The 25,436-nt window shown below is 45.8% G+C and overlaps 1 protein-coding gene across 4 annotated transcripts in view; it reads left to right on the plus strand.

Moving 5' to 3' along the window:
- Nucleotides 1-25,436, plus strand: part of MAPRE2 (microtubule associated protein RP/EB family member 2) — a 97,759-nt gene that overhangs the window by 23,951 nt on the left and 48,372 nt on the right. For 2 of the 4 annotated variants that reach the window (XM_068158788.1, XM_068158786.1), the window contains exon 2: nucleotides 662-723. Coding sequence is in view for 3 of the 4 variants with exons in the window: in XM_068158786.1 (XP_068014887.1) it covers nucleotides 662-723 (62 nt within the window). In the remaining variant the exon portion in view is untranslated. Of the gene's footprint in view, nucleotides 1-661; nucleotides 724-17,884; nucleotides 18,097-25,436 lie in introns of those variants that run through there. The other 2 variants (XM_068158787.1, XM_068158789.1) reach the window with 2 other exon arrangements.

Raw genomic sequence — 25,436 nt, forward strand, 5'->3', positions numbered from 1 at the left:
CTGTAGCCTGTAAATGTAGCACTTGAGAGAATGGATGTGAGGACAAATCAAGCAGTTGTAGGCAGTTGCATCCAGGAACACAGAAGGCAATGGGCCTTCATGTGACTGCTACAAGTGGACAACATCGTGACTTCAATGCTAAGTGAGACACTTCAGAGGGTTGGCAGTGGTTTTTTGTGTTGGCAAAAGCATAGTCTGTCCTGGGTAGTAGTTTATGTGTTTCTCAATGGTAGATTTTTTTTCCCCCTCTGAAAAGCTGTTCAGGCAAGTGCAGCAAGACCCCAGTTGCATGACACAATGGTCATAACTGATTGCCTGTGCTCAGAGGAAGCCTGGTCAGATGAAGGAACAGCCATGTGCCTGGCAATTATGAATAAACTCTGAATGCAGCACTGCATAAGGGAGCTCATAGATCTGCTACTGTATCAGAGGGATGTCTGATTGTTGTGCAGATGTTAGACACTGAACCATTGTGAATGCAGCTGAATTCGGGTATTGTAATGAGGGACTTCGCCTCTGGTTTCATTTTTAGCTATTATTAGCTACTATTAGCTATTGCATCACTGCCCAATAGAACCAGACAAAGACCATTCACTGAGTGCCTTCCTTTTTTTTTAGCTGTTTGCCAGTTGCACTAAAGGTTTTCATGTTTCCTTTCCAGTGCCAAATTGCTGCAAGGAATTGTCCCAACCGGCAACCGTGGAAAGTGTTTGGATGCTCAAAGTAAGTCTGCGTGCTTGATAACAGTGCTGAGAAAGTACCTAAGAACTTGTGTGGGATGTTTGAGAGACAGTAGCTGGATCAGTTTGGTATCAATAATAAGTGATACTCCTTTGCAACATCTTTGTGTAATTGAGTCAGGTTATCAATAGTAAGTGATACTCTTTTGCAGCATCTTTGTGTAATTAATAGATTCAGGCCATCGAGAATCCCTCATGAAACAGAACAAGTGAAGGTTAAGCCTGCAGAAGTTTTGGAAATACTTTGGGGTGTTTTGACTGGAGTTGGAATAATAATAAAACATAATTAAAGGGAAGCTAAAGGGGGATGGTGATTCTCCCCTTCTGTCTGGGAGCTTTGAGGAATTGTTCTTGCTTTGCTTTTGCTAAATGGTAGCTGTTGTGTACGTTATCAGTGCTGCCTTCATAATGCCAAGTGGACAAAGAGCAAACTACACAAAACACCACTGTGCAGGGCTGGTGATTAACATCAGAATTTGTAAGGCACTGTCCCTTTTAATCCCCAGCTCTGGGAGTTGAAATCCCATCCCTCCCAACTTGGATGTTCTCTTAAACTGTCCAGCCTCCAGCTTGGCGTCTGTGTAATCTGTGCAGGGAGTCACCTGCAGAGCACGGAGAGATCAGTGGTACCAGGAGATGGGAGGCCCACAAGGTGGCAATGTTTGGAAAGCCTTCGGAAAGGCTGTGCCTGGATCAGGTCTGGGCTTCCTGCGGCTGCCATCGCTTCCTGCCCTGGTGTCATCGCTGCTGTATCTCACAAAACGTGCACTGCGGCCAGAACGGAGTGTAAGAGGCGCAGCAATGAAGCTGCTATTTGAACAGGTTCCCTGCTCAAACTGCTCACCGTGCTGTGCTGGATACTGTACCTGCCTTTTCCCTCGGCAAGGAGCATGCTGCAGCACCAGTGGTTTGCAGTCCTGTGGGGTTTCTGCGTCCATAGCTAATGCTAAAATGTGTAGCACTGACACAGTACTAGGGCTGTGCAACAATGAACTTTCGTTTTACAACGTACCTCTGCATTTCTGCTGGTGCTTGGAAAGCTCTTGCAGGCTGTAAATGCTAACTTAGGATGTAGGAGGCATTCCAGTTTGCAGTGCTACTTTGTGCTTTGCAGCTCAAAGAAGAAATGCTTGTCTGAGCCTTGTTTCACAGTAAAACTGGGGATTTGCTCTGAGTTATTTAATGCTGGGGGGGGGAAGACTGAAGTTTGCAGAAAGATTTCTCTAGACACATGACAGACAAGAGAAATTATTCAGGGTAAGGTCTGTGGGGAAAAAACACAAGCACTGTCTGTGTGCACTGGCACTGATGCAGGTAATGAGAAAAGACTGACACTGGGAGAGGGAGGGTTAAATGAGGAGCCACAGAGTTCAGATTGATTCAGGCTGTGAGAGAAGCAATTAGAAGGTATGCAGGGCTCAAGTGCACTTGGAGATTCCCAAGAGAAGAGGTCTATAATTTAGAGCTGAAAGAGGCTTGTATGTCTTAAACATGAAGCAATAGCTCTGGACTCCAGGAGGCATCTGAGGGCAAGAATTGGAAAAATATAAGGTCCTCCTCCTGTGGACACAGTCCTTCCCATGAAGGTGTTGCAGATGGAAGTGCAGGGGGTAATGCCCTGTCTTGAACCACAGTGGGTTTCATCTGTCCCTTTCTACTCTTGCACAGAGTAGGTGACTCTGTCCAAAGTCAAGCTTGCTCACTGTGGTTGTAGTGGTGTTGTCACACACACTCTGCAGTAACAGGAAAACTAAAGAACACAGAGAGCACCTAGATCATGTGCAGCCACTCATAAAAGCAGGCTGCAGCCTCCCTCTCTAACAAACTTCACTGACAGGTAGATTTCATGCAGTGAGTAACTCTCTCCCTGAAGCAACAGCTTTCCAGTGCATTGCCTGTGAATAGCTGCTGACTGTGTACCATTTCCTCTCTGAATCCCTTAGTCCTTATGGCCTATTATATGTCAAAACCAAGATCTAGCTATCAGCCTTCTAATACCAGAGATTCATTTTATTGCTAGAGAATTAGCTAAGCTGTTAGAATTGCAGAAGCCAAATCCATCTAGCATGCAATTATAAACTAGCCTTTCCTCAGGAAACCTGGTCAGGTTTCAGTGCTTCTCACTGACAAATGGGTGTATTTTTTCCATGGGGTTAAGTTGCACAGACAGCAGCATTGAGGTATGGATGTTGGAACACCCAAGGAATGTTACATTTCTCCCATCAGGCGCTCTCCTGTGTGAGATGCAGATAAGGGAGCTTTTGGCAGTTGCAGTTCCCCATTTGATGTATTACCACTAAAACATTTACAGCCCATCCTAACACTAGAAAGCAAGTCTGGCTCCTGCTGGAGCATTAGCTCAGGAGTTACCTGTTCTATTTCAGCAATTTTGAGATAGGGGAAGAGAAGGCAAATCTATTACTTTATCCATGAGTATATACGTACCTTGACGTCTGTATGAACTATTAATTCACGAAGTGTTCAGGGGAGGGCTGAACTAAAAAGGCTGTACAAGTTTTCCTTGCACAGACACAAATGTTCTCTGGCCATTCATGCTGAAGCTCTGTGCTTCAGTTTACTGAAGGTAAACTGTAGAAGCATTTCCTTTCACTTCTTTCTCCCTACCTCCCAGCACAGGCACAGAATAAAGTACTACCTCTACACATATGCAGTTTGTTTCCTACTTGGTTGCCCATTGTTGGTTTCCCCAAACTGATTGACTTAATGTCATAGTTTCATAGTTTCATTCAGGGTTGAAAGGGACCACAAGGATCATCTAGTTCCAACCCCCCTGCCATGGGCAGGGACACCCCACATTAGATCAGGCTGGACAGAGCCTCATCCAGCCTGCTCTTAAGCACCTCCAGGGACGGGGCCTCAACCACCTCCCTGGACAACCCATTCCAGGGTTTCACCACTCTCATGGTGAAGAACCTCCTCCTCACATCTAGCCTGAATCTCCCCACCTCCAGCTTCATTCCATTCCCCCTAGTCCTATCACTACCTGAGATCCTGAGAAGTCCTTCCCCAGCCTTCCTCCACCAAAGACAACCTGACTTCCCTAAAGGCTATTTTTTACCTTCAACCAAATGGCTTAAATATGGAACTAGGTGAACTTCTGGGCTGAGTGGACTGCTTTGAAGGCATTTTTATTCTAAGGAAGCAACACAAGGATGCTCAAAATGTAGTGTAGGACATATATTTAGGAGTCAACTCGGAACACAGCTGCCTTATATCTGGGTTTGATCCATCATGAGAAAACTGGAGACCTAAATCCTGAACCTGAGAGCAAAGTTAGCTGAAGTGGAATGTTTGTTTATGGCTGTGTGCTCCCCAGCCCCGTTCCTTTCTTAACTTAGGAACTGGGTAGCTTGGATAGCCTTTTATGGTGCTGTCTGAAAATATTCTGAACTTTGGGGTGACATTTATATTTTTCAGTGCCCAGTATCAAAAATTATCCCACAGGAGCTCAGTGAAGAGTCTGGCTCCTCAGGATCCTAACTTTGCTTTGCAGAAGGATCCCGTGTGGTTTCGTTCAGAGTTACTAATGAGATCCTTTCCGACGCAGAAGCTGTCAACAGCACTGAGACATTCACACTCCCCAAAACACATAGCTTTGTGGTTGAGGGGTTTATTGAAATAGAAACCTCATTTTTTCCCCTGCTGTAATGAGGAAAAGACACTGTTTCACTAGTACCTTTTGTCTTCAAAACGTTACAGAAGCCTTCTCTTCATTTCATACACAATATGACCCTTCAGAGGTTACAAAATGTTGCCACTTGGTGCCATGACTGCTGAAGCCACAACTGTATACAATAACACATAAAAAGAATTATACCCTTGTTTCTAGTAATCCTTGACTGCCTTCTGCACTTTGCCTATCAATGGTGCTTCATTCAGAAGTTGGAGAATCCTTATTAAAGGATGATTCAAGTAACGATTTGAGTTTTGCTCCAGCAACAGCAGGGGGAAAAAAAAAAACAAACAAAACAACCAACAACTTACTTTAAGGTCTATTTAAAAAGCTAATAAAAATGACTCCTTGTCAGATATTGTCAAGCATTTTTATAGCATCTGGGTGCACTGTGTCATTTTGCAAAGCATTTTCTGGATTTTATAGATATAGTCTTGCAAACGTGCCCAGGACCCTCCCTGATTCTGTGCAGTGATACCAAATCTGCCATCAGGCTGGAAAACAGAGGATCTTTTTCTACTAGTGTGTGTTTGCTAGGCTCTTTGCAGTTCTGGCTGAGAGCACTTGCTGATCACTTGATTGTCCAGAAGGTGCTAACTGCACAGTGATAAGCAGCCCTAGATTTCATCTAGGGAAAGGCAAGGCAAAGGCAGGAGAGATGTGGAAAGGAAGGCAAATGAAAGGAAGACAGGAAGAGAAGACTGGGCTGGCACAGTGGTGACCCCTAAGTGTTGCTGAGGAATATGACAAAGAAGCGAGACTGAAATGTTGATGCAGTTGAGGTGGAAGGTGTGTGGAGCCTGGAGTGCCATGACTGTTTTGCCATCTGTACCTTCTTTTCTATGAAGTACATGTGTCCCTGTCCTCTGGTGTGGCAGGTGCCACATAGCTTACCTGTCCTGCTGTGCTGCTGCTAAAGCAGGCACCTGCACTTGGGGTGCTGGGATGCCGAGCTGTGGTGCTCAGGGCCTCCAGCAGTAAAATCCAGAGGGTGAACAGGCTGCCAGAAATCATACCTGCCAAGAGGCAAAGAGTAAAGACACAGTTGAAAGGGCTGATTCAAAGATTGTACTGTTTTAAGGAGGAGAGTTTGGGTTGTTTTGTTTGTTGTTCTTTTGTTTGTGGTTTTTTGGTGGGTTGGTGTGTTGTTTGTTTTTTGTTGCTGCTTTTCTGGTTCAAGGCTTTGTTTGGTTGTTGGTTTGTTTTCTTAATGTAAGTATCAGCACTTCCCAATGTTATTTCTCTGCAATCTCTGTGGCTGGCAAATTTGGGTTTTCATTAGCTGACTGTGAGGATTCTCATGTGATGAAGCTGTTCCATTACCTGCAGCTCCCAGAATCACCCAATATCCTGAGTCACTGAAGTCACTGGCAATGCACAGCACAGTGGTGAGGTCAGGTGGAAGGAAGCAACATGCATTTTTATTTCATAAGTTGTCCTCATGGTAAAAATGTTGCTCATAATGATGGCTTCTCCAGACTTCTTAGAGCCTTTTTTTGGCCTTAGGTAGAGTGTGGGAAGGCCACTGTTGTGTGCCCTCCTGTTGTGTTACAATATAAGGTTGCAAAATGAGAGGTTTTTAGTGTCTCAAGACCTAGTAATTTGTTGTCCTTAATACTTTTCCTCTGTTTTTAATTCAGGGCTTGCACATGTAGTCGTCTGTATCACTTTGTTTGTTCCTACCTGAGCCTGGAGCAGGCACACATACAGGTCTGTGGTGGGAGGCACCTACCCATGGGCAGAGTCAGTGGCTGATGACTTGAGCTTTTAGAGCCTCAGCTGGAGGTCTGCCACCAAAGTGTGTACAGCTGCAGCCCTGGCTAAAAAAATCCTCTCTGAGTGATTAGATAAACCAGGTACATGTCCTGGTTATCATTTTGTGTGGGGAGGGCCAGTTTTGTGAATGGCTGCTCTTCACAGAAGGAAGATGGCAGTGCTCACACACTGAGCTTTATGCAGTGGCTTCCAGTAGAGCTTCATCCTCTTACATGAGGCTTGGATTTGGCTCACCACTAATGACCTGAGCAGGCTGCATGGGATAAACGCCCTCTGAACAGCACTGTAGGAAACACCCTCCATTATATTGTAGGTTGTAACAGGAGGAACTAGGTCTCTTCTTCTGTCTGTCTAAAAGAACAATCTAGACTGTGCTCAAGTATTTTCTGACTTGGTCTGATTTAACAACTGGGATCTTTTTTGTCTGGTATAAGAGGCTTCGTGTAATCACTCTTTTAAATCTACAGCTTATGTTTGACAAGTGGGTCAGTGGTTAATGGAGGCCAGTAAATCCAGCTGTTTATCTTTTCAGTAGGATCAGGCACTTTCTGTGTGCCTTTGTCTGCTGGGAATGGAGATGTGTATGTTTTTAATGGCCCTCCCTCTATTTCAGAGTAGGGGCGTGAGCTTTTTTTATTGCATTTCATCTGTTCCCTACATTTAAATAAGAATAAAATCACAGTAATACTTCAGCCACAAATTTATGGCAGCAGGTGTGGTACTGTTGATTTAATTGCTAGGTGTGGGGTTTTTTAAAAGTTAGTAATTTGATTTTATAAGGGAGAATTTGCCGTTGTACATGCTTGCAGGTTTTTCTTGCTGCTGCTTTTCTCCTCCCCATGATTTGTGCTGCTGTTAGCAGATTCACCTTCCACTAAAGCAGGCCAGAAGTAGCTTTCTCCCAACAAGCTTTGCATTGTATGAACCATGCAAGGACACTTTTTGGCTAACTTGACATTTCAGGATTGAGGAAGTGCTTGGTAAGCTTTCTGTAGGGTGATAGAGTCTAAATAAAGCACTTGCAGCACTAGGTTAATAAAGGACTCAAAGCATTCATGGAAACTTGGTCTAACACATCAAGTTCCAAAAGTTCTCTTGGAGAATGCCTGTCAGGGAGAGAAGTTTCTTGACACAGTTTTAGAATTGCAAATTTTTGTCATTGTTTTTATTGAATTCAGTGATGTCTATGTAATGTGGTGGAAGCTGTCTGTGGAAACTATTTTTCCTCTTCATTTGAAGGCTATTTAATTGATGAAGCCTTAGGATAAACGCTTCAGATCATCATGCCCATTGACTTGCCATTGGAAAAAGTTTTTCATCAATTAATGAGAAAAGTATCATAGTATCATAGTATCATTCAGGGTTGGAAGGGACCACAAGGATCATCTACTTCCAACCCCCCTGCCATGGGCAGGGACACCCCACACTAGATCAGCCTGACCAGAGTCTCATCCAGCCTGGTCTTAAACACCCCCAGGGACGGGGCCTCGACCACCTCCCTGGACAACCCATTCCAGGGCTTCACCACTCTCATGGTGAAGAACTCCCTCCTCACCTCCAGCCTGAATCTCCCCACCTCCAGCTTCATTCCATTCCCCCTAGTCCTATCACTACCTGAGATCCTGAGCAGTCCTTCCCCAGCCTTCCTGTAGCCCCCTTCAGATACTGGAAGGCCACAATTAGGTCACCTCGGAGCCTTCTCTTCTCCAGACTGAACAGCCCCAACTCCTTCAGTCTGTCCTCATAGGAGAGGTGCTCCAGCCCTCTGATCATCCTTGTGGCCCTTCTCTGGACACGTTCCAGCACCTCCAGATCCCTCTTGTAATAGGGGCTCCAGAACTGGACACAGTACTCCAGGTGGGGTCTCACCAGGGCTGAGTAGAGGGGGAGGATCACCTCCCCCGACCTGCTGGCCACACTTCTCCTGATGTAGAAGACTACTAAGCATTGTGTGAAGCAGCAGTTCAAATTTGCTTAAAAGAAGAGCTTCTTGCTCCCAGATGCTCTGGAATTTACAAATGGTATCTCTTACAAGTGTGGCACAGGTCTAAATACTTAACAGTGAGTTAAAAAGCAAGTGTGTAAGAAAAGGCCAGTAAGTAAAGAGCAGAGGGCCTTGGCTGCTTGTATTTGGCTTGTGAGGAGCCTGGAGTAATTGAGGCAAATCTGTTTGAATGATAAGAAAAAATATATATGTTTTTTAACAGAGAAGTTGTGTGTAATACATATTTCTTCTAGGCCAGAGAAGGAGCACTCCTTAACCTCTCTGTGAGCTAGTGATCACAAGCAGACCCTTGCAACCCCGTTTTTCAGGGATGCTGAAGGTGCCCCAGGAATTTCAGCTCTTGAGTGCTGGCAACAGCACGGCATGAGGCGTGCAAATTCAGCCCTTAAATACAGGTGTCACTTCTTGAGGTGTCTGCGTGTGAACGTGCATGCACCTCGGCAGGCAAGTATTGCAGGACCTTCCCCTCTGCCTGGTTGAAACGAGGCATAATTAGCTAATGACAGTATGTTAGCTGGACAATGAGTATGCTGGGGACTTTGAGGGAAGGAAACTGATTTGACCCAGGTTCTCTGCAGGTGGCTGATAAAGGAAAGTGGAAACTGCTGAAGCCTAAAAAGGATTATGCTTGACAAAGGAAGGATGGAAAAGAATGGGTAGAAAGAACAATGAAGAAACCTCAGATGTGGAAAAAATCCTGAGATGAAAGGAAAGAGAACTTCATCTAGCTGTAGCAAGGGAGAAAGAAGACAGAATTTGCTTAGCTGCAGGCCTTGAAGTACTGCATGTATCAGAAAGCACTCCATGGAAGAAAAGAGGGGCATCCACCATAATGGTGCTGAGGGTGAAGCTTACACTGACTTGTGACAGTGAGGAGCTGGTCATAAGAGCAGGGCCTGAGTCTGTGCTTGTAAAATGGGGAAAGCTGACAAACTAGTTTGTGTAAAATGCTGTAGATGTCCCAGGTAAAAAGCAGTTACCAAGAGGAGGGGCAGGCAGCACACAAAGCACACCACTTTCTGTGTAACTTCTTGGTGTTTGCTAAGTTGATGGGCAGGTGAGACACCTTTGTTTTATAAGAGAATGATTTGTATCACGCTGTAAGGACCTGAGAACTGTAGTTTGCAGTAAGGCACTGGATTCTTGGACCAGTCACTGAAACACTCACTACTGAATGACTTGGCAGCGTAATTTTGATCCTGGTCAGGCATGAATACACTCTGTATTTCTTTGACATTAGCTAGAGTATGTAATAATGTTTATGTTGGCTTTTTGCTGGGTGTGGGAGGACAGACACTTAATTAACAGTTTCCTGGGACAAAGTAACCCCTTCAGATCTCGGTTTGTAATGATCCAGCCCTTTCCTTCAACTGGCTGAAGCACTTTTGATCCAATGATAGATATCCAAAAACTTACCTGAGTCTCTTCTGCAACCATTATTTTTTGTCTCAGCCTCCTCCCTTCCTCTTTAGCAGTGATGTCTTGGTCAGGTTAGTAAATATTGACAAACATAATGTTCCTTGTGATGGGTTATAAACCCTGTGCAAGCTTCATGTGTTCAGTACCTGTGACGCTGATATGAGACATGGTGCAACACCACATGCTGACCAGATCTTAGCCAATAATCATTCCAAAACATTTAAACTTCTCCTGGTGTAATATGTAGGTATCCAATAGTCATGTGGAGCATTAAACTACCTGGATAATGTGCAAATAAAATGGCTATAAGCTTCATGCTGCTTGTACAACAGGAACAGAGAATCACCGATCTGTTACTCTATTCTTGAGTTATTACTGTGCAATACCAACATCAAATCAAGTCTTCAGCAGAGCAATGTAACAAGTTATGCTCAAAGTCATCCCCCACCAATAAAGGTCTCTCTCCAGTGTGTATTAGGCTTTCACCTTAGAAACCTCTGACTTTGACAAATGGTGTTGCAAAGCTTCTCCTCTGTCCTCCTCTGTGTTGCTTTATTTAAAATCCCATTAGACTGAAATGTCTTTAAAGCCTGTGGCTGATATTTTTGGTGCAGAACAGTGAGAAGGAGCATCAGGGGGAGATTTTCTATTCCTGCTGCATTTTGTCATCTGCACTTTTCCAGACAAGCCTCTTCAACTCCAAGAAATCCAAAGGTTCCTCAACAGCTGAAAATGTATGAAGAAATGCTAGACTTGCCTTCTACTCTCTCACATTTCCAAACTCTCCCAGGCCTTTACTATTTATAACTTGTTTCATTAGTTTTGTTTAGGATATGAATATCTGAAGCTTTGCCTTTTTCTAATGGTAACAATCATAAACTACTATGCAGCAACTTAAATCCCAAATCCCTCTCTTCTTCTAGAAGACTAATCTCACTTTAAAGTTTTCTAATCCTCTGAAAAACTCTAGGAACCAGATTGCTGAACATTTGGAAAGTTTTCATTTTGGCTGTTCATAGTCTTGACAATCTGAACTCTGACAAAGCCAGACTAGAGAACTGAACACCTCAGTGCAAATGGAAGTAGCAATACTCTGCATTGGTTAGGCTGCACCTTGAGTCCTGTGTCCAGTTCTAGGCCCCTCAGTTTAAGAAGGACATTGAGACACTTGAACGTGTCCAGAGAAGGGCAACAAGGCTGGGGAGAGGCCTTAAACACAAGCCCTATGAGGAGAGGCTGAGGGAGCTGGGGTTGTTTAGCCTGGAGAATAGAAGGCTCAGGGATGACCTCATTGCCCTCTACAACTACCTGAAAGGTGGCTGTAGCTGGGAAGGGGTTGGTCTCTTCTCCCAGACAACCAGCACCAGAACAAGAAGACACAGTCTCAAGCTGTGCCAGGGGAAGTTTAGGCTGGAGGTGAGGAGAAAGTTCTTCACCGAGAGAGTAATTCATCGTTGGAATGTGCTGCCCAGGGAGGTGGTGGAGTCACCGTCCCTGGAGGTGTTCAAGAGGGGACTGGACATGGCACTTGGTGCCATGGTCTAGTCATGGGGTCTGTGTTTATAGGTTGGACTTGATGATCCTCGAGGTCTCTTCCAACCTTAGTGATACTGTGATACTGTAAACCTAGAACAGCTCCAGCCAAGTAAGTCCATGCAAATGCACGTGAATGAGCCACGAGTCAGCCTCCTGCCTGAGCTCATTTCAGACAGTATTAAAGGCAGAGTGAGACAGAGGAGTCATTACTCTAAGCACTTATTGATCACAGCCGCAGTTTACAGGCTTTCAGATGAAAGCAGCTGCCCAAGGTGTGCCTGAAGCTCTGCTGTAGCCCAGTGGAGATCACTAAACAAATGTGGCAGACACTAAGGAATTCAACATTTGGGTTTGGTCTGGAGTTCATGGAAGGAAAAATGTCTTCTTTGGAACCATCCTTCACTAAGTGTTTCCTGCTCTCCTTGAAGCTTTGTTATGTAGGAAGTGTTTGAAAAAGATGTTTTGGATATTGGGTGTGAACTTGTGTTTTAAGTACAGAATCCTTTGATGTCTACTGAGGAGTGCTTCGTTCTGAATGGGAGTTTGTTGGCTGTTATTCTCCCTTTAAAGCAGCTGGATTTAGCTAAACCCTGAAAGGACTGGATTTCATAAGTGCCGACTAAACCTATTTATTAATGTGAATGGAACAATTAATACCAAGTGTACAACTGGTCTTAAAATATCTTTTCTGATCAAGGTTTTCTGAAATCCTGTTTCTGAACAAAAACCATATCCTGGTTTTGCAGACAGCGTTTGAACCTTGAAATAATCCTCTGGTTTTCATTTGATGTGCACAGTAACTATAAAAGGGACCTGCTCCCTTTTAGAAGAGCACCCCACAGGCTGTGGCTCTTCAAGACCTCTCTCTAGTGAGAAATTCATCCAGTAATGGTCAGATTGGATGTGCTGCTATTGGGCTACGTTTTCAGGAATGCTCAGTTGACAGAGACCCCCAAGTTGTATTTTACTCTTCCTCATAGGCACAGAACACTTCTTAAAATATTACATGTGACCTCTGGAATATAAATATGTCTGCCTATTTAAAAATAGCCTTGAATTACCTCATAGGGACGTGGTCCATACACATTGTGTAATTGGGACAGCCCCCTCTTTCTTTCTCTTTATCTGTCTCTCTCCAGGGAAGGCAAATAATCAAGACTTTGCTTAAAGTGGCAACACCATAATCCCCAAGGGTGGGAAGCTCATTCTTTATCTACAGGATGTCTGGAGTGATAAGTAGCTGTTTTATTAAAACTCATGCAGTGTTTCTTAGTCCTGCCAGAATTATCATTTGCTGTTTGGTATGGGGAGTTTAAATGCAACGTGCCCTGAAAGGCATAGGAGGAGGTAATGGGATGGAGGTGGGAGAGTTTACTCAGTGCTGTCTAAACAAAGTCTATAAAGTTATTGTTTTGAATTTTCACTTGACTTTACACCACAGTGGGAGCTTTCCTTTGGGCTGGTCAGTGCAGCTTACAGTGTATCAGTGAAACAGGAAATGTGAGTTCTTCTGCATAGCCCAGGTCAGCTTGAAACTTATTACAAACCACATCGTATCTGACAGGTTCACTGGGTTAATAACATTGCTGCTGCTAACTCCCTCATGGACGTTTCTGTGCCCCATGTTATCATTACAAGTTAGAACTGTGCACTAATTTAGGCTGGCCCAAGCCAGTGCTCTCTAATAGACATGTGGCTGCAGACACCTCCTTTATACTTGCCATAAGTGTTATGCAAACTGGGATCTTCCATCTCTTCTGTTCTTAATTTATTAAACTAAGAACAGCAGATACTTTTATTCCTTGTGTATGCTATCAGAAATTAGGCTGATTCTGATGCAGCCTAATTAAATCCTTATGGCTAAATCCATCTTTCTGACTCTACTCATGCTAGCAATAAAGTATATCTATACATCTTCATAAATGGACTCTCCCTTGAGCAAGCAAGGTGTGTTCGAGACTTAATAGAATAACTATTTTTATAGCTCTTCCCAAGCTTTCTTCTTCATTTGCTTTATTCACTTACTTTGAAATCTAAACCCTGTTGGCCAACTCCTTGAGGTAGAGCCCGGTTTTGCACCCATTTCTGCTGCACACGCCTGTGTGGTAGAAATAACTTTGATCTTGCTCTGTAGTTTGTGAATGTATTGCTTTGCAGAGTTCTGTTCATCTTCATCCTGATAAATCAAGACTGAGAATAATCAAATCAAAAAAGCAGACTACATTGATCAGGACTGCTGCTTTACAAAAGCTGGTGCTAGCTTCTGTTTGCCTGAAATCCAGTTTTCTCTTTCACTTTCCTAGTGGAAAAGCTGCCCTTTTGTGACAGGAATGTTCATGGAACTCCTCTGAAAAGTATATGGCCCACAGTAACTGTTTACATGGTATTTGCTATGTTGTAGCTGAGTTGTATTCTGAGAGCAGCATGAAGAAAACCACACTGAATTCTTTAAGAACTTGAACAGAGATGTCAGAGATGAGGGATGCTCACTGGCCACTCCAGGGTTAAATGTGTTTTTCTTGATCTCACCTCTTATTCCTCCCTAAAGTTATCCAAGCAGTGGGGAATTTCTGCAGTCATTAATTGTATTTATACTTTGGCTATGTCACATACAAGCAGTTTTAGGGAGATCTGGGGTTTTTAATCTTTTGGCAAATAGCAGCAGAAGTCTCTGTTGTGACCATTGCTTCTGCTCGCAGAGGCTGTGCGTTGGGCACTTCTTTTGAGTGTCAAAACACTCACAATTTATTTCCATGTGAGCTGTCAAGTACAAAATTCCAGCTCAAGCATGCCTGAAGCTTTCTACCACTGCATTTTGGGCTTTTAGGGGATTTCACTCTGAGGCATTGTAAATTATGCTGCTTGGCCTTTGTATTGTAGTAAGGGAGGCGTAGAGCAAGCGAGGAGAGAGGAACTGAGCACCAAAGCTCTGAGGAGCATGGTGTTTAGGACTGTTGTAGTGCTCACCAGTCTTCTCTCTGCCCAGCTCACAGAGCAGAAATCAAACAGCTGGAATGCATGTGTGAGGGTGGGGTTGTGTGCCTCTCATCCTCAGCACTCCTGGGACTACTTGTGCTCTCTAGGAGAAGCGTGGGATCACCTTATGGCCCAAGTCAGGTGGGAAATGGGGATCAGCAGGCTGAAATGGCACAGGGGCAGGTTACCCTGAGAGGGTGCCACATCTCCATTCTTGGACATTTTCAAGGTTTGGGTAGACTATAATTGTGCTGCCAAACATGATCTGACCTTGTATTGATGACAGTCCTGCTCTGAGTAGGAGCCTGGTCTGGATGACCTCCATAGGTCCCTTCAGCCGTTGCCTCTGTGGTTCTCAGTGCTTGAATGTCTATTACGTCAGGTTTTGTAATTCCACCCTTTGGCATTATTTGCCTTCCTGGCTCTCTGCTTTGCTTAGTCTGCATATTGCTTGCAAGCAATAGATTTTGGTGCTGTCATCACACCATAGGTGTTGGATATTTACTTTTTTATCAACACCATGCTGACCTTTCACTCTTAAGCTGCTTTTCTGTTTGTAGGCCTCCTAAAATCTATGAAGGCAGCAGATATGCACAGGCACCTAATAACAGCAACAGGTGGCTCTTTCTTGGTCTGTGTTGCTGGATCTGAGACCTCTTTGCTCAGAATGATAGAAGTGAGATGATGACACTGGTGGCTTCCTACATATAAGGGTAAGAGCTGTGTTTGCAGGCCACACAGTGCTCAGAAACAGAGATGTAAGTGGAGGAAGTGCCATGTCTGTGGAATCCACATTGTGCCCTGTGTCCCACAAGCTGTGCTGGATCAACTAAAGCAGCATGTGCTTTCTGAAACCAAGCTGCTTTAGCTGAGGCCTGGCTCAGCCTCTGTAAAGGTGAGGTGCTGCACTGAGAGACAGCAGGTGCTGTCTGCCACTGAATCCTCATGCAGAGGCCAGGAGGGGACTGAAGCAAGGCTACTGTGCTGTGGTGCCTGCACTTCACTCCTGTAGCCTTGTCAGCACATGTTTAAACAGTTTTGGAGGCTTCAATAAAGCAGCTTCTGTTCTTTGATACTACTGAAGAAATTAAGATATTTTTACAAGCTGGAGCTGCAGAGCGTTGTATTGCTCACTGCTTAGCAGAGCAGGTAAGGGCTATGTCTGGCAGCTAGTGACCTTCTGTAGCTTATGTTTACGCTCTCTCACCATGCAGCTTTTCTGGCTTCTCATGCTACTGAGTGTTATGAGACACTTACTGGCCTTTCAAGCAGAATTTATTTTGTTGCTTGTTTTGAAAAAGACTCACAGGCAACTTTCTCCAGTGGGTTTGTTGTTGCCAAATGAAAGGAACATTTTTCAGTGAATTATGTCAACAACAAATGTTCAGAGGTTGGTTACTCGAAAGCAAAATTTGAGTACATCTGAAAACCTGACAGGAAGAATAAATAAAGCCTCCTGTCTCGATGTTCAGAGGACCACGGCAAATTGGCAGACTAACATGAGGTTTGGTAGAGATTGCTCTCTCTGTGTTAATGTATACACCTGATTTAAATCCCAGGAGTTTCCCAGTAGTCCAAGTGCTGTGCTGTGGGCGTTCAGTTATTGATTGCCATTCACCTTGCAAGTTCTCTGTGAATCCAGAGTCTGTATCAGGAATACACTAAACTTTCAGCAAAATGTCATTTCAGATTAGTTAAATTGTAAAATCACTTTCTTAGGGATGAAGTCTGAGGTACAAAGCTGATCAAACTCACACTTCAGAACTTCTGAATTATGTTAAAATAGAATCACAGAATCAACAAGGTTGGAAAAGACCTCAGAGATCATCAAGCCCAACGTGCCACCCAACACCTCATGACTACTAGACCGTGGCACCAAGTGCCACATCCAATCCCCTCTTGAACACCTCCAGGGATGGTGACTCCACCACCTCCCTGGGCAGCCCATTCCCATGGCTAACAACACTCTCTGTGAAGAACTTTCTCTTCACTTTGAGCCTAAACTTCCCCTGGTGCAGCTTGAGACTGTGTCCTCTTGTTCTGGTGCTGGTTGCCTGGGAGAAAAGACCAACCCCCTCCTGGCTACAACCACCCTTCAGGTAGCATATGCCTCTGAGAACATACTGAAATACTGATATTGCTGCTGTTTGACCTGTCACCTTGAAACTCATTTGAAAAGACAGTTGGATTTGGGGCTGTGGTGGTGGTCATTGGGCTGTTTTTTTCTTTCTTTTTTTTTTTAAGGTGTTGGTAGATCTGCCCAAATGTTGGTTTTGTTTTGTTCCTTTGCATCTAACTGCCTTGAGGTCATACAGAGCTGCTTGGACACTGTGCCTATAATCACTCTTGCTGGTTTCTGTTTAGAGAAAACAGTTTGTAAACAGTCGGGTAGCGTTGTTTTTGTAATGTGGTAACTGTGTGAGTGTGGATTCACTCTTGGGATGTGTGGGTAGGCTTTACTGCAGTGACGTTCAGGTCTGGTTCTGAGGATGACCAGCATCACTCTGTGGTTAGCATCAAAACTTGGGAGGACATTGCAAGGGAAGATGTGCAGAAATCAGAGGATGTGCAGAGGAAAACAAACTGGGGGGGCTGGGGATAAAAACCCCTTTTGAATGAAGAGGAGGAAGGGATGAAGAGTTGTGGCTGATGGCTTTAACAGGTAGCAGTGCTAGCAGTCATCAGGTTCCCTTCTTGTTTCTGACCCAAACAAGACTTTAGATGACTTGCCTTCAGATGGTTCCTCTGTGTAAGACAGAGAACAGAAGGCAATGCAGCTTGCTAGATGTCTTGCTGTGCTCTCCAACAAAGCCATAAGCAGGGATACAGAGCTTGGTAATTTGGACATCCTGGTGCTTGGTGTGGGAGAGCAGTGGAGATGGCCATTACCCCCGGCACACTAAAGCAGAGGGAAGATATCAATGAGAACTGGGTGGTGTTTCCCTGTTGGAACTGTACAGCTGCCGTCTGGGCATTGGAACAGCAGAGTGTTGGGGGTTCGTTCTGTTCTGAGGTCAACAGCTTGAGGTCCAGTGTCAGGGAAAGGCAGATGAGCATCGAATCATTTTTGTAGGAAAAGACCTTTGAGAACATAGAGTCCAACCATTCTCCAACTCGACCAAGCTTGGTGCTAAGCCGTGTTCCTCAGCACCACCTCTCTGCAGATTTTAAACACCCCAGCTCGCTAGGCAGACCCCTGCCAGTGCAGAAAGTGACGCTGGGGGTGCCGAGGAGAGGAGGGCGATGTCCAGATGTCGGGCTCTGAGCTCTCAGTGCTTCTCACAAAACCAGAGCCAAACCGTGGCCGCCGGTGTCAGGGCTAGAGGTGCGCGGAGGAGCGACACGGTTTCCCTCCCCGTTCCTGGGGGGACACGGCCGTCTTACCGCGCCGCCCACAAGCCCAGGCACAGGCACCGAGGCGGCGGGATAACGGCGTGGCTGCCGAGGAAGGGTCTCGGGCAGCTGCCCTGGCGCTTTGTCTGCCCGCTCCGAGCAGCACCGCCTCGTTGCTCGGGCCTGCCCCGCCAGCTTCGCCCCCGCGGGGAATGGCGGGTCCCCCCTGCACGCACCGGGGACGAGCGCCTCTTTGTGTGGGGGCGCGGAGCGGGCCCGGCGCGGCCTTCCCCGCCCCGCTCCCCTCCCCGGGCGCAGCGGGGCGGCCGCGGCGCCGGCCGGTTGCCATGGCGAGGGGCGGTCACGTGGGGCGGCGGCGGGGCTGACGTGCGCAGCGGGGCGGAGCGGCGCGGAGCGGGCGGGCGGCGAGAGTCCGGCTGCTGCCGCCACCATCCGCACACCAGCAGCGCGGGGCTCTGCGGAGCCGCGGGAGCGCCAATGCCCGGACCGACCCAAGCCCTGTCCCCAAATGGCGAGAACAATAACGACATCATTCAGGATAACGGGACCATCATCCCCTTCAGGAAGCACACGGTGCGGGGGGAGCGCTCCTACAGGTACTGCGGCGGCGGCGAGCGGGGCGGCGGCGGCGGGCGGGGAGGGAAGGGAAGGGAAGGGGGGGGCTGCAGCGCAGGGGGCGGTTGCATAAGGCGGGTGGGCTGCAGCTTCCCCTCCGCTCCCCTACCCCTGGACCCGTCGGAGCGGGCCGACGCATTGTCCGGCTGGAAAGCGTTTAGCGAAGAGACGGGATGTCTGCGGGGTCTTGCCGCGCCCGGCGAAGAAAGGCGGCTAATAATCATAATAATTTCAGAATTCAGTAGGGAAAGAGGTGGTGGTGGGAGGAAAGGAATATATAAGCCAGAGAAGGCAGAACCCTGCACCGGCAGCCAGCTCCCGGTGGGAAGAGCCGCAGCACCTCGCTGCGGATCTGGGAGGTGGCGCCGTGAGGAAGGCGGCGGCCGGGGATGGCGGGGCGCGGGCAGCCCCTGCCCACCCAGGGCATCTTGTACTGCCCTGTGGGGCGGCCGGAGATGCCCCCCTTCCCCAGCGCCCCAGTCTGGGGGTGACAGCCACCCCCAGCTCTTCGGGGCGGGGGAGACACACACCCCCACACCTCGGTGCTTGCGCGATGGGGGGGCGGCTCCATCCACCCCTCCACCCAGTGGCCACGGCGGCCGGAGCCAGCCCCATTTTGTATTTATTTAATGGTTTTTCGGGGCTGTTTTCTTTTTAGGAGACCGGATCCTTTGTCGCAGTTGTAGGCATTTTTGATGACTCGTTTGGCATGCGCTGCTGGCAGCGCTGCTGCATTAACATCTCCGACAATGTGCTCCGGTAGATAAGCTCATTAAAATTGTTTGCATTGTTTGATAAGGGTCGCGGCGCAGCCCGGAACGCAACTGGTTTGATGTGCTGCTTGCTGCCGGCTTGACGGGAGATAAAATGCGGGCAGGGGCTCCCCTTACGTTCCCGTACGGCTCTGTTCAGTGCCGCCGGGATGACAGCGAGCGGTGCCTCTGCAGAGAACACGCCCCTCAGAGCTGGCTTCCCAGCAGCAGGAAATGATGCTGCTTTCAAAGAGCTGCCCAGAGTGGCGAGTTGTACGCTCGATTAGATGAAAACAAATGGGGATGGCTTGGCTTGTTTGTCTAAAGAAAATCGCAGGTTTTATTATTTTTTTTTTCCCCCCCTTTTTCTTCTGCTGAGGAGTAACAGAGCCGCTACCGGCAGAGCTGACTACTGTTAACCTGAACAGTGAACCTCATTGTTGATCACACACTGAAGGGTGATTCTGAAGTGCGTTGGAGACCCAAGTGTGTGGTTTATTGAAAAGCAACAAAATGTAGCGTGTCCCTCTCTCTGAATCTGTTGGTGCTTTCTGTAATGAATTCCCAATGCACACATTTACACAAAGTAGCAGAACTGTTTTTGTAAAGACCTGTTTCTACTTGCAGAAAGACTGGAGCTCTCAGTTCCCGTATCTGAGCAGATGAGATTCTAGGGGAAAGCTCTATTTCCATCATGTACCTTAGCAGAACGATGAATAAGATTTGAAATGAGTTGTCATGCATCTGGTTTTAATTACTCTGACGTGCCATAGGTGCTGCTGATTGCTTTCTCACTGCTTTTCTTCAGAAGGGTTCCTTTGAAGACCTCTGTTGAATGAGGTTCTCTGTTACTCTCTAGCAATAGGTTTGTATGTAGTTTTCTGCAGCCATCAACAAGTCAGTGTTCTTCTCCTTCTGCCTGTTATGTCATACATTGAACTATGTCTAGAAAAGACATTTTGTGTGGCTGCTGTGTCAAGCACATAATGATGGAAATAGTCAAATCACTTGCCCAGTTTTCCAGAAAGTGTGAAGTTATTCTGCATCTGAATAGCCTTTCACTCAGCATTCCTTAGTCCTGAAGAGCTTTGAGACCCTATCTGCAATATAAAGCGATTCAGTACTACTGATGCTAGTGTTGTACATTGTTTTAGGGCAGTAAATAAAGAATCCAACATATTTCAGAAAGAAACCTTTTATGCATAGACAAACATTTCCACTGGGGAGTCTTATTTTAGGTTCTTTTTGCTTTGTGGAAACCTAATCTGATCCGCAGTGATGGCAACTGTAACAGTGATTTCCCCCTTCAGGGAGGGGAATGGGGATTTGTTTTCATCTGTATCTCTGAGATACTTTATGAAGTAGATGCCAACCATAACAGAAACAAAACCATGAAGACAATAAGTGAAAACCCCAGTGAAACTTCTCCTTGATACTGGGAAAGAGCAGGCTTTTAAATTCCATGGAAACCTTCAGTAGCTGGACTGGTTTAGTCCATGCTAAGTTTGAGTTGCAGCAGCAGATCATTAAATGGAACAGATTGGTGGTACCTTAGTATTGTGCCTGTTGCCATGCTGGACTGTCGGTGTCATGAGGACTTTGAGTCAGCTTGTACATCTTTGCCATATGACATAAGTTGCTGTGCTTCAGATTGTTGGGCTGGTTTCTCCCATTTGCATCTAGAAATATGGAACAAATATGTCCTTGACCCAGCCTGGAGCATGACATCAGACCAGCAGTTGTACAGATCTAAAAGTACACACTTTGGTTGCAACACACTTCTCTGTACTGCAGCTTTGCTCCAGTTAAACTGCATTTACTACACATGTAGAGAGAGGCTTTTTTCTTCTCTAATATCAGAAGTGCTTTCTTATTTTACTTGTTGTAGCATGCTCTGTTTCAGATGTATTTAAAACAGAGGCAGTGTTTGTTAATCAGAAGCCGTTTGTGTTTGTTTAGATGTTCTCAGGCCTAAAACCCAAACAAAATCACCCAAAATGAAACAAAAAATACCCACAGACTACACTGCTTCAAGTACCAGCTCCTACCTAAGAGCTGATACCCAAATCAGATTCCGAAGAACTGAAGTTTAGACCATTTTACAGACTAGGAAGCTGACATGGAAGGAGTTGGCCTAAGTTATCTGCTGAGTTAAGGATGCAGCAGGGAACTGACCCTGTACCACATGAGCCCCAACCATGTGCTCTGTATGCAAAGCCACAAATAGTTTTCCCCAGTCTTCCAAAGCACATATTATATTTTGCAGACTGGGACGTACAGGCCTGAGGTGTTAAGTTTCTCATCCAGCCTTATGTAGCTCCTAAATGGAAAACAGGCACTTTGGCATGCATTTGAGTCATGGGGAGATGTGTAAATAACTTTCAGAGTAAATATTTATGTAAATACTTTCAGAGGAAAGAGCTGTGATCAGTCTGTGTTTAGTATCATAGTATCTGTCAGGGTTGGAAGGGACCACAAGGATCATCTAGTTCCAACCCCCCTGCCATGGGCAGGGACACCCCACACTAGATCAGGCTGGCCAGAGCCTCATCCAGCCTGGGCTTAAACACCTCCAGGGACGGGGCCCCAACCACCTCCCTGGACAACCCATTCCAGGGCTTCACCACTCTCATGGTGAAGAACCTCCTCCTCACCTCCAGCCTGAATCTCCCCACCTCCAGCTTCATTCCATTCCCCCTAGTCCTATCACTACCTGAGATCCTGAGAAGTCCTTCCCCAGCCTTCCTGTAGGCCCCCTTCAGATACTGGAAGGCCACAATTAGGCCACCTCGGAGCCTTCTCTTCTGCAGACTGAACAGCCCCAACTCCTTCAGTCTGTCCTCATAGGAGAGGTGCTTCAGCCCTCTGATCATCCCTGTGGCCCTTTCTCTGGTGCAATGCTGTTTCGTGCCCTCCAGATCAGGAGACTGACTTTGGAATTTGATTGGAGCCGAGGTGTCATTTTGTTGGCCCAAAATAGCTTTGGGCTCACTTCTGGAGAATGGCATTACATTTAATTATAGGTTTTTTTGTATGCTCAAAACAATTCAATGAGAAACTAAATCAATAGCTGTGGTGAACTTTTCTGTTTATTTTTTTGTTTGCCACACTCCAAGCATCTTGTGTGGTTGATCAGTTCATCATCCTTTTAAAAGCTAGCTGCACCAAGAGTTTGAGTGTTTCCAGGTTTGAATGGCATACCTGGCCCAAACCACTCTAGTCTCAAAAGGACAAGCTGTTGCATCCTCCTTTGCAGGACTGAGGTTGATTAGATAGGGTTGGGTGGTCGGTTTGACTTGATGATTTTGGAGGTCTCTTCCAACCTGGTTGATTCTGTGGATTCCATGCCTAACTTTTGCTTTATCATTGTGCTGCTAGAAAAAAATGGTTTTCTAGTCCTTCTACACTTGCTATATTTAGTTATATTCTGAGAACTCTCATGAAGAGGAGGGGAAGTGGGCTAACTTCCTGATTATTTGTCTTCAAATCACTAAGCTAAAAGAGACAAAATCAACCCCCTTCTTTCCTGTCTATGACTATATCTTTCTAATGGTATCTGGTTTAAATGTTTGTTTTCCCTGAGTGTTGTCTTCCTTTTAGAAAGCGTTAAGCTGTGATAATGAAAGCTCGATGGAAGTGGTGATTTCCTCACCCTCTGCTGAAATACACTTTGTAACACCCTACAGTTTATCTGGCAGTCTTTTAATGCAGCATGAGCTGATAACTTCCATGATGAAAGCAGAGATTGGCATTGCAGTGGTTTGGTCTTTGCCTTCCCAACTGCTGATGAATTGCCGGACGCAGGCTGGCCCCATGTGGCAGAGCATCCTTCCTCGGCAGGACGTGTGCCTGCCACTGTCTCTGGTGACTCTCTGCCTTCCACACACGTGCAGCTTTATTCAAGGTACAAAGGGAGACTTAATACTTCCCGTTACTCTGAGCAGAAGGCATCTCTTGCCCTAAAATTAGATTTCATTGAATATAGTAAGCAGGTAATTCCATTGAAGTGAAACTCTTAGTTAAAATAGTGTATTTGGGCCCAAGCTTGATGAGAACTGGGAAGGTGATATGGAATAGGAGCAGGGAGTTGTCCTCTCAATTCATAGTACAGACAGGCAGGACTGTTTTCATCCTCTGAAACTGTAGATGCTAGTCAAAGCAAATGCTCTTAAATGGAATAGCAACTGAAACATCTTTTTCAGAGGCGTTTGCTCTTGGCCTAACTGCTGCTATTGCAGATTGCCAGTATTTTGTCCTAGATTTCACTGGAAGTCAGGCAATAATAAATGACTGTTGAAAAAAACCAAAACAAAACACAAAAAAAAAACCCAAAACCCAGCAGCAAAAAAAAGCTCATAAATCACACCCCATAAATTTGGCTTGAGCTTTTCTAAAATGGGTAGCTGTGATAACCTCCTTGTCTGTCAAGCAGCTGGACTGCAGCAAGCTAGTTAGTAGCTAGCCAAGAGAAGACCAGCCTGATGGTTTGTCAGCATGAGAAGTAACATGCAGGAATCTTTCCTTGGTTCCTGTGAGCTCAGGTCCCCTCTATTTTCTTTCACTTTCATAAAGCTGGCTTCCTGTTGCTGCTGCTGCTCTTTAATCTTGTTTTCTGATTAGGGAGTACTCTGCCTATGGAGGGCTGTTTTGGTGTCTTCTGCTGGGCAGGTTCAGCTCTCGAAGTACAGAGTAAAACTGTGTGAGGATAACTGGGAATCATGTGAGTGCATGTACATGTCTCAGAGGGTTATGAGTATGACTCTGCTCAATACTGCATCAGCATTTTAAAGCCTCGATAGCCTGTGCTTGTGTCATTGGGCTACCTCTCTTGACCTAGATTTAGCTCTTCCTTGAAGCAAACATCTTCACCATGTTTTGGGAGTTAGGGTTATTTGTTAAAACTGGGGGTTAAAAGAGAGTTAGCTTTGTGGAAGGAGGAGGGGAAAACAATGCTCCACAGGCGAAGCAGTTTGTATCAGGAAATGAAAGTAACGTTCAGACAGCACCATCTTCTCAGCTTTTGCACCCAAGACTTTCTCACCAAAAAGGTCTGAGTATGCCTAACTTGCACCCAGCCTCTGTGGGTTTCAGAAACATCCTGTAGGTGGGAGGCTGCATTCTGGATTTCGTTGCGTGGTGTGGGTTTTTTTTAAACTACCTTGTTGAGCTGCATAGCAACAGCAGTGTGATTCTGGCACTCAGCAAGAGAGTGAGCTTAGGACATGCGAGAACTGAACCTGATGCTGTCACTTCGAGAAACGCTTTGGCTTCTCAATCTAGACTCCTGAAAAACATGCAGCACTGTGAAAGAGAGGTGATGTGGAGGTGGGGCTGTGGAGCAAGAGAGCCTGATTAAAGCTATTTCTTTGAGTATTTCCTTTGCACAGAGAGAGATTTTGAGGGAGATGCAGCTGCTTGCATGACAAGCAGGCTGAACCACAGGGATGTTCTCCTAGGTGGCATGCTTGGTGTAAGCTTCTGAGATACAAAGCTTGTTTTGGGAGAGAGTAAGGAAAAAAAAAGTGACTGTCCTGAGTCTATATTTCAAGCCTTGGAATTCACATGAGTGACTTCTTAAAAATATCTTCAGAGGTTTTGGGGCTTAGGGGGGAGGTTAGTTTAATTTGACAGTCTTCTCTCCTTCCTCATGCCTAGAGCTAATTATAGCAAAGCCTTGGTAAGGAAGGAGATAAATTGTGTGCCAGCTTTTCATTCTGGAGATGCAGCTTTCAGCCTTTGTTTGATAATTGAAAACGAGTGGTCTCGCCACATCTGTTCTCAATCACACAAACCACCGAGCGGGATGGCACGAAGGCTGTAGCATGGAGTCAGCTTGGTGGTCGTGGTGGTGGCGGCGGTGAGACTGGTGCTGCACCGCGACAGCATTGGGACACTCGTGTCGTTGCTCCCTGAATCCTGGCCTCCAGCTAGCAGCAGTGGTTGTTTGCTTGCTTCCAGCATTGGTGCTAGGGAATGTAAATGGAAAACATCCGTCTTTCTTCTGCGGGTAGCGTTAGCTGAGCACTGCGTAACTGTTTGGATCTTGCTCAGGCCTCTGCTGCCTGACTCACCAATAAAGCATCTTCTTCATATTGTTTCATTATAATTAGGTGGGAGGGGAAGGGAAATATCGGTTCTAAAAGTTTACTGAATGTGTATTTAACGGAGGGGAAGGGGAATATCAGTTCTAAAAGTTTACTGAACGTGTATTTCACTTCTGGAGTTGTGAAAGCTGTGGCCGTATTTTAAACGCAATTCTGTCGTGCTGTTACGTATTTAAGTCAAATTTAAAACCTTGCCTGTGAGATCTTGCCACAAGTTTGTCTGGTTTTCTAGTGGTGTGCTAAGTTACTTAAATATTTGATAGAGAAGGCTCAGTGTGATGAAATCACATCTATAGAATGGCTCAGCTTAACCAGTCTGAAATGATTTCTTGTTTGCCATAGAGCTCCCTGTCTAGTGAAGGGTGCTCGTCTTAAATCTGTGTTTTTGCTCTGCTATCTAAACAGGAAACATAAACATGGAGTTCAGACTTAAGGATGTAGCTTCCGTAGGAAATCCTACAACTG

This window comes from Melanerpes formicivorus, unplaced genomic scaffold, assembly GCF_026170545.1.
Source record: "Melanerpes formicivorus ecotype bairdi unplaced genomic scaffold, bMelFor1.0.p_v2 SCAF_42, whole genome shotgun sequence".
Classification (NCBI taxonomy): domain Eukaryota; kingdom Metazoa; phylum Chordata; class Aves; order Piciformes; family Picidae; genus Melanerpes; species Melanerpes formicivorus.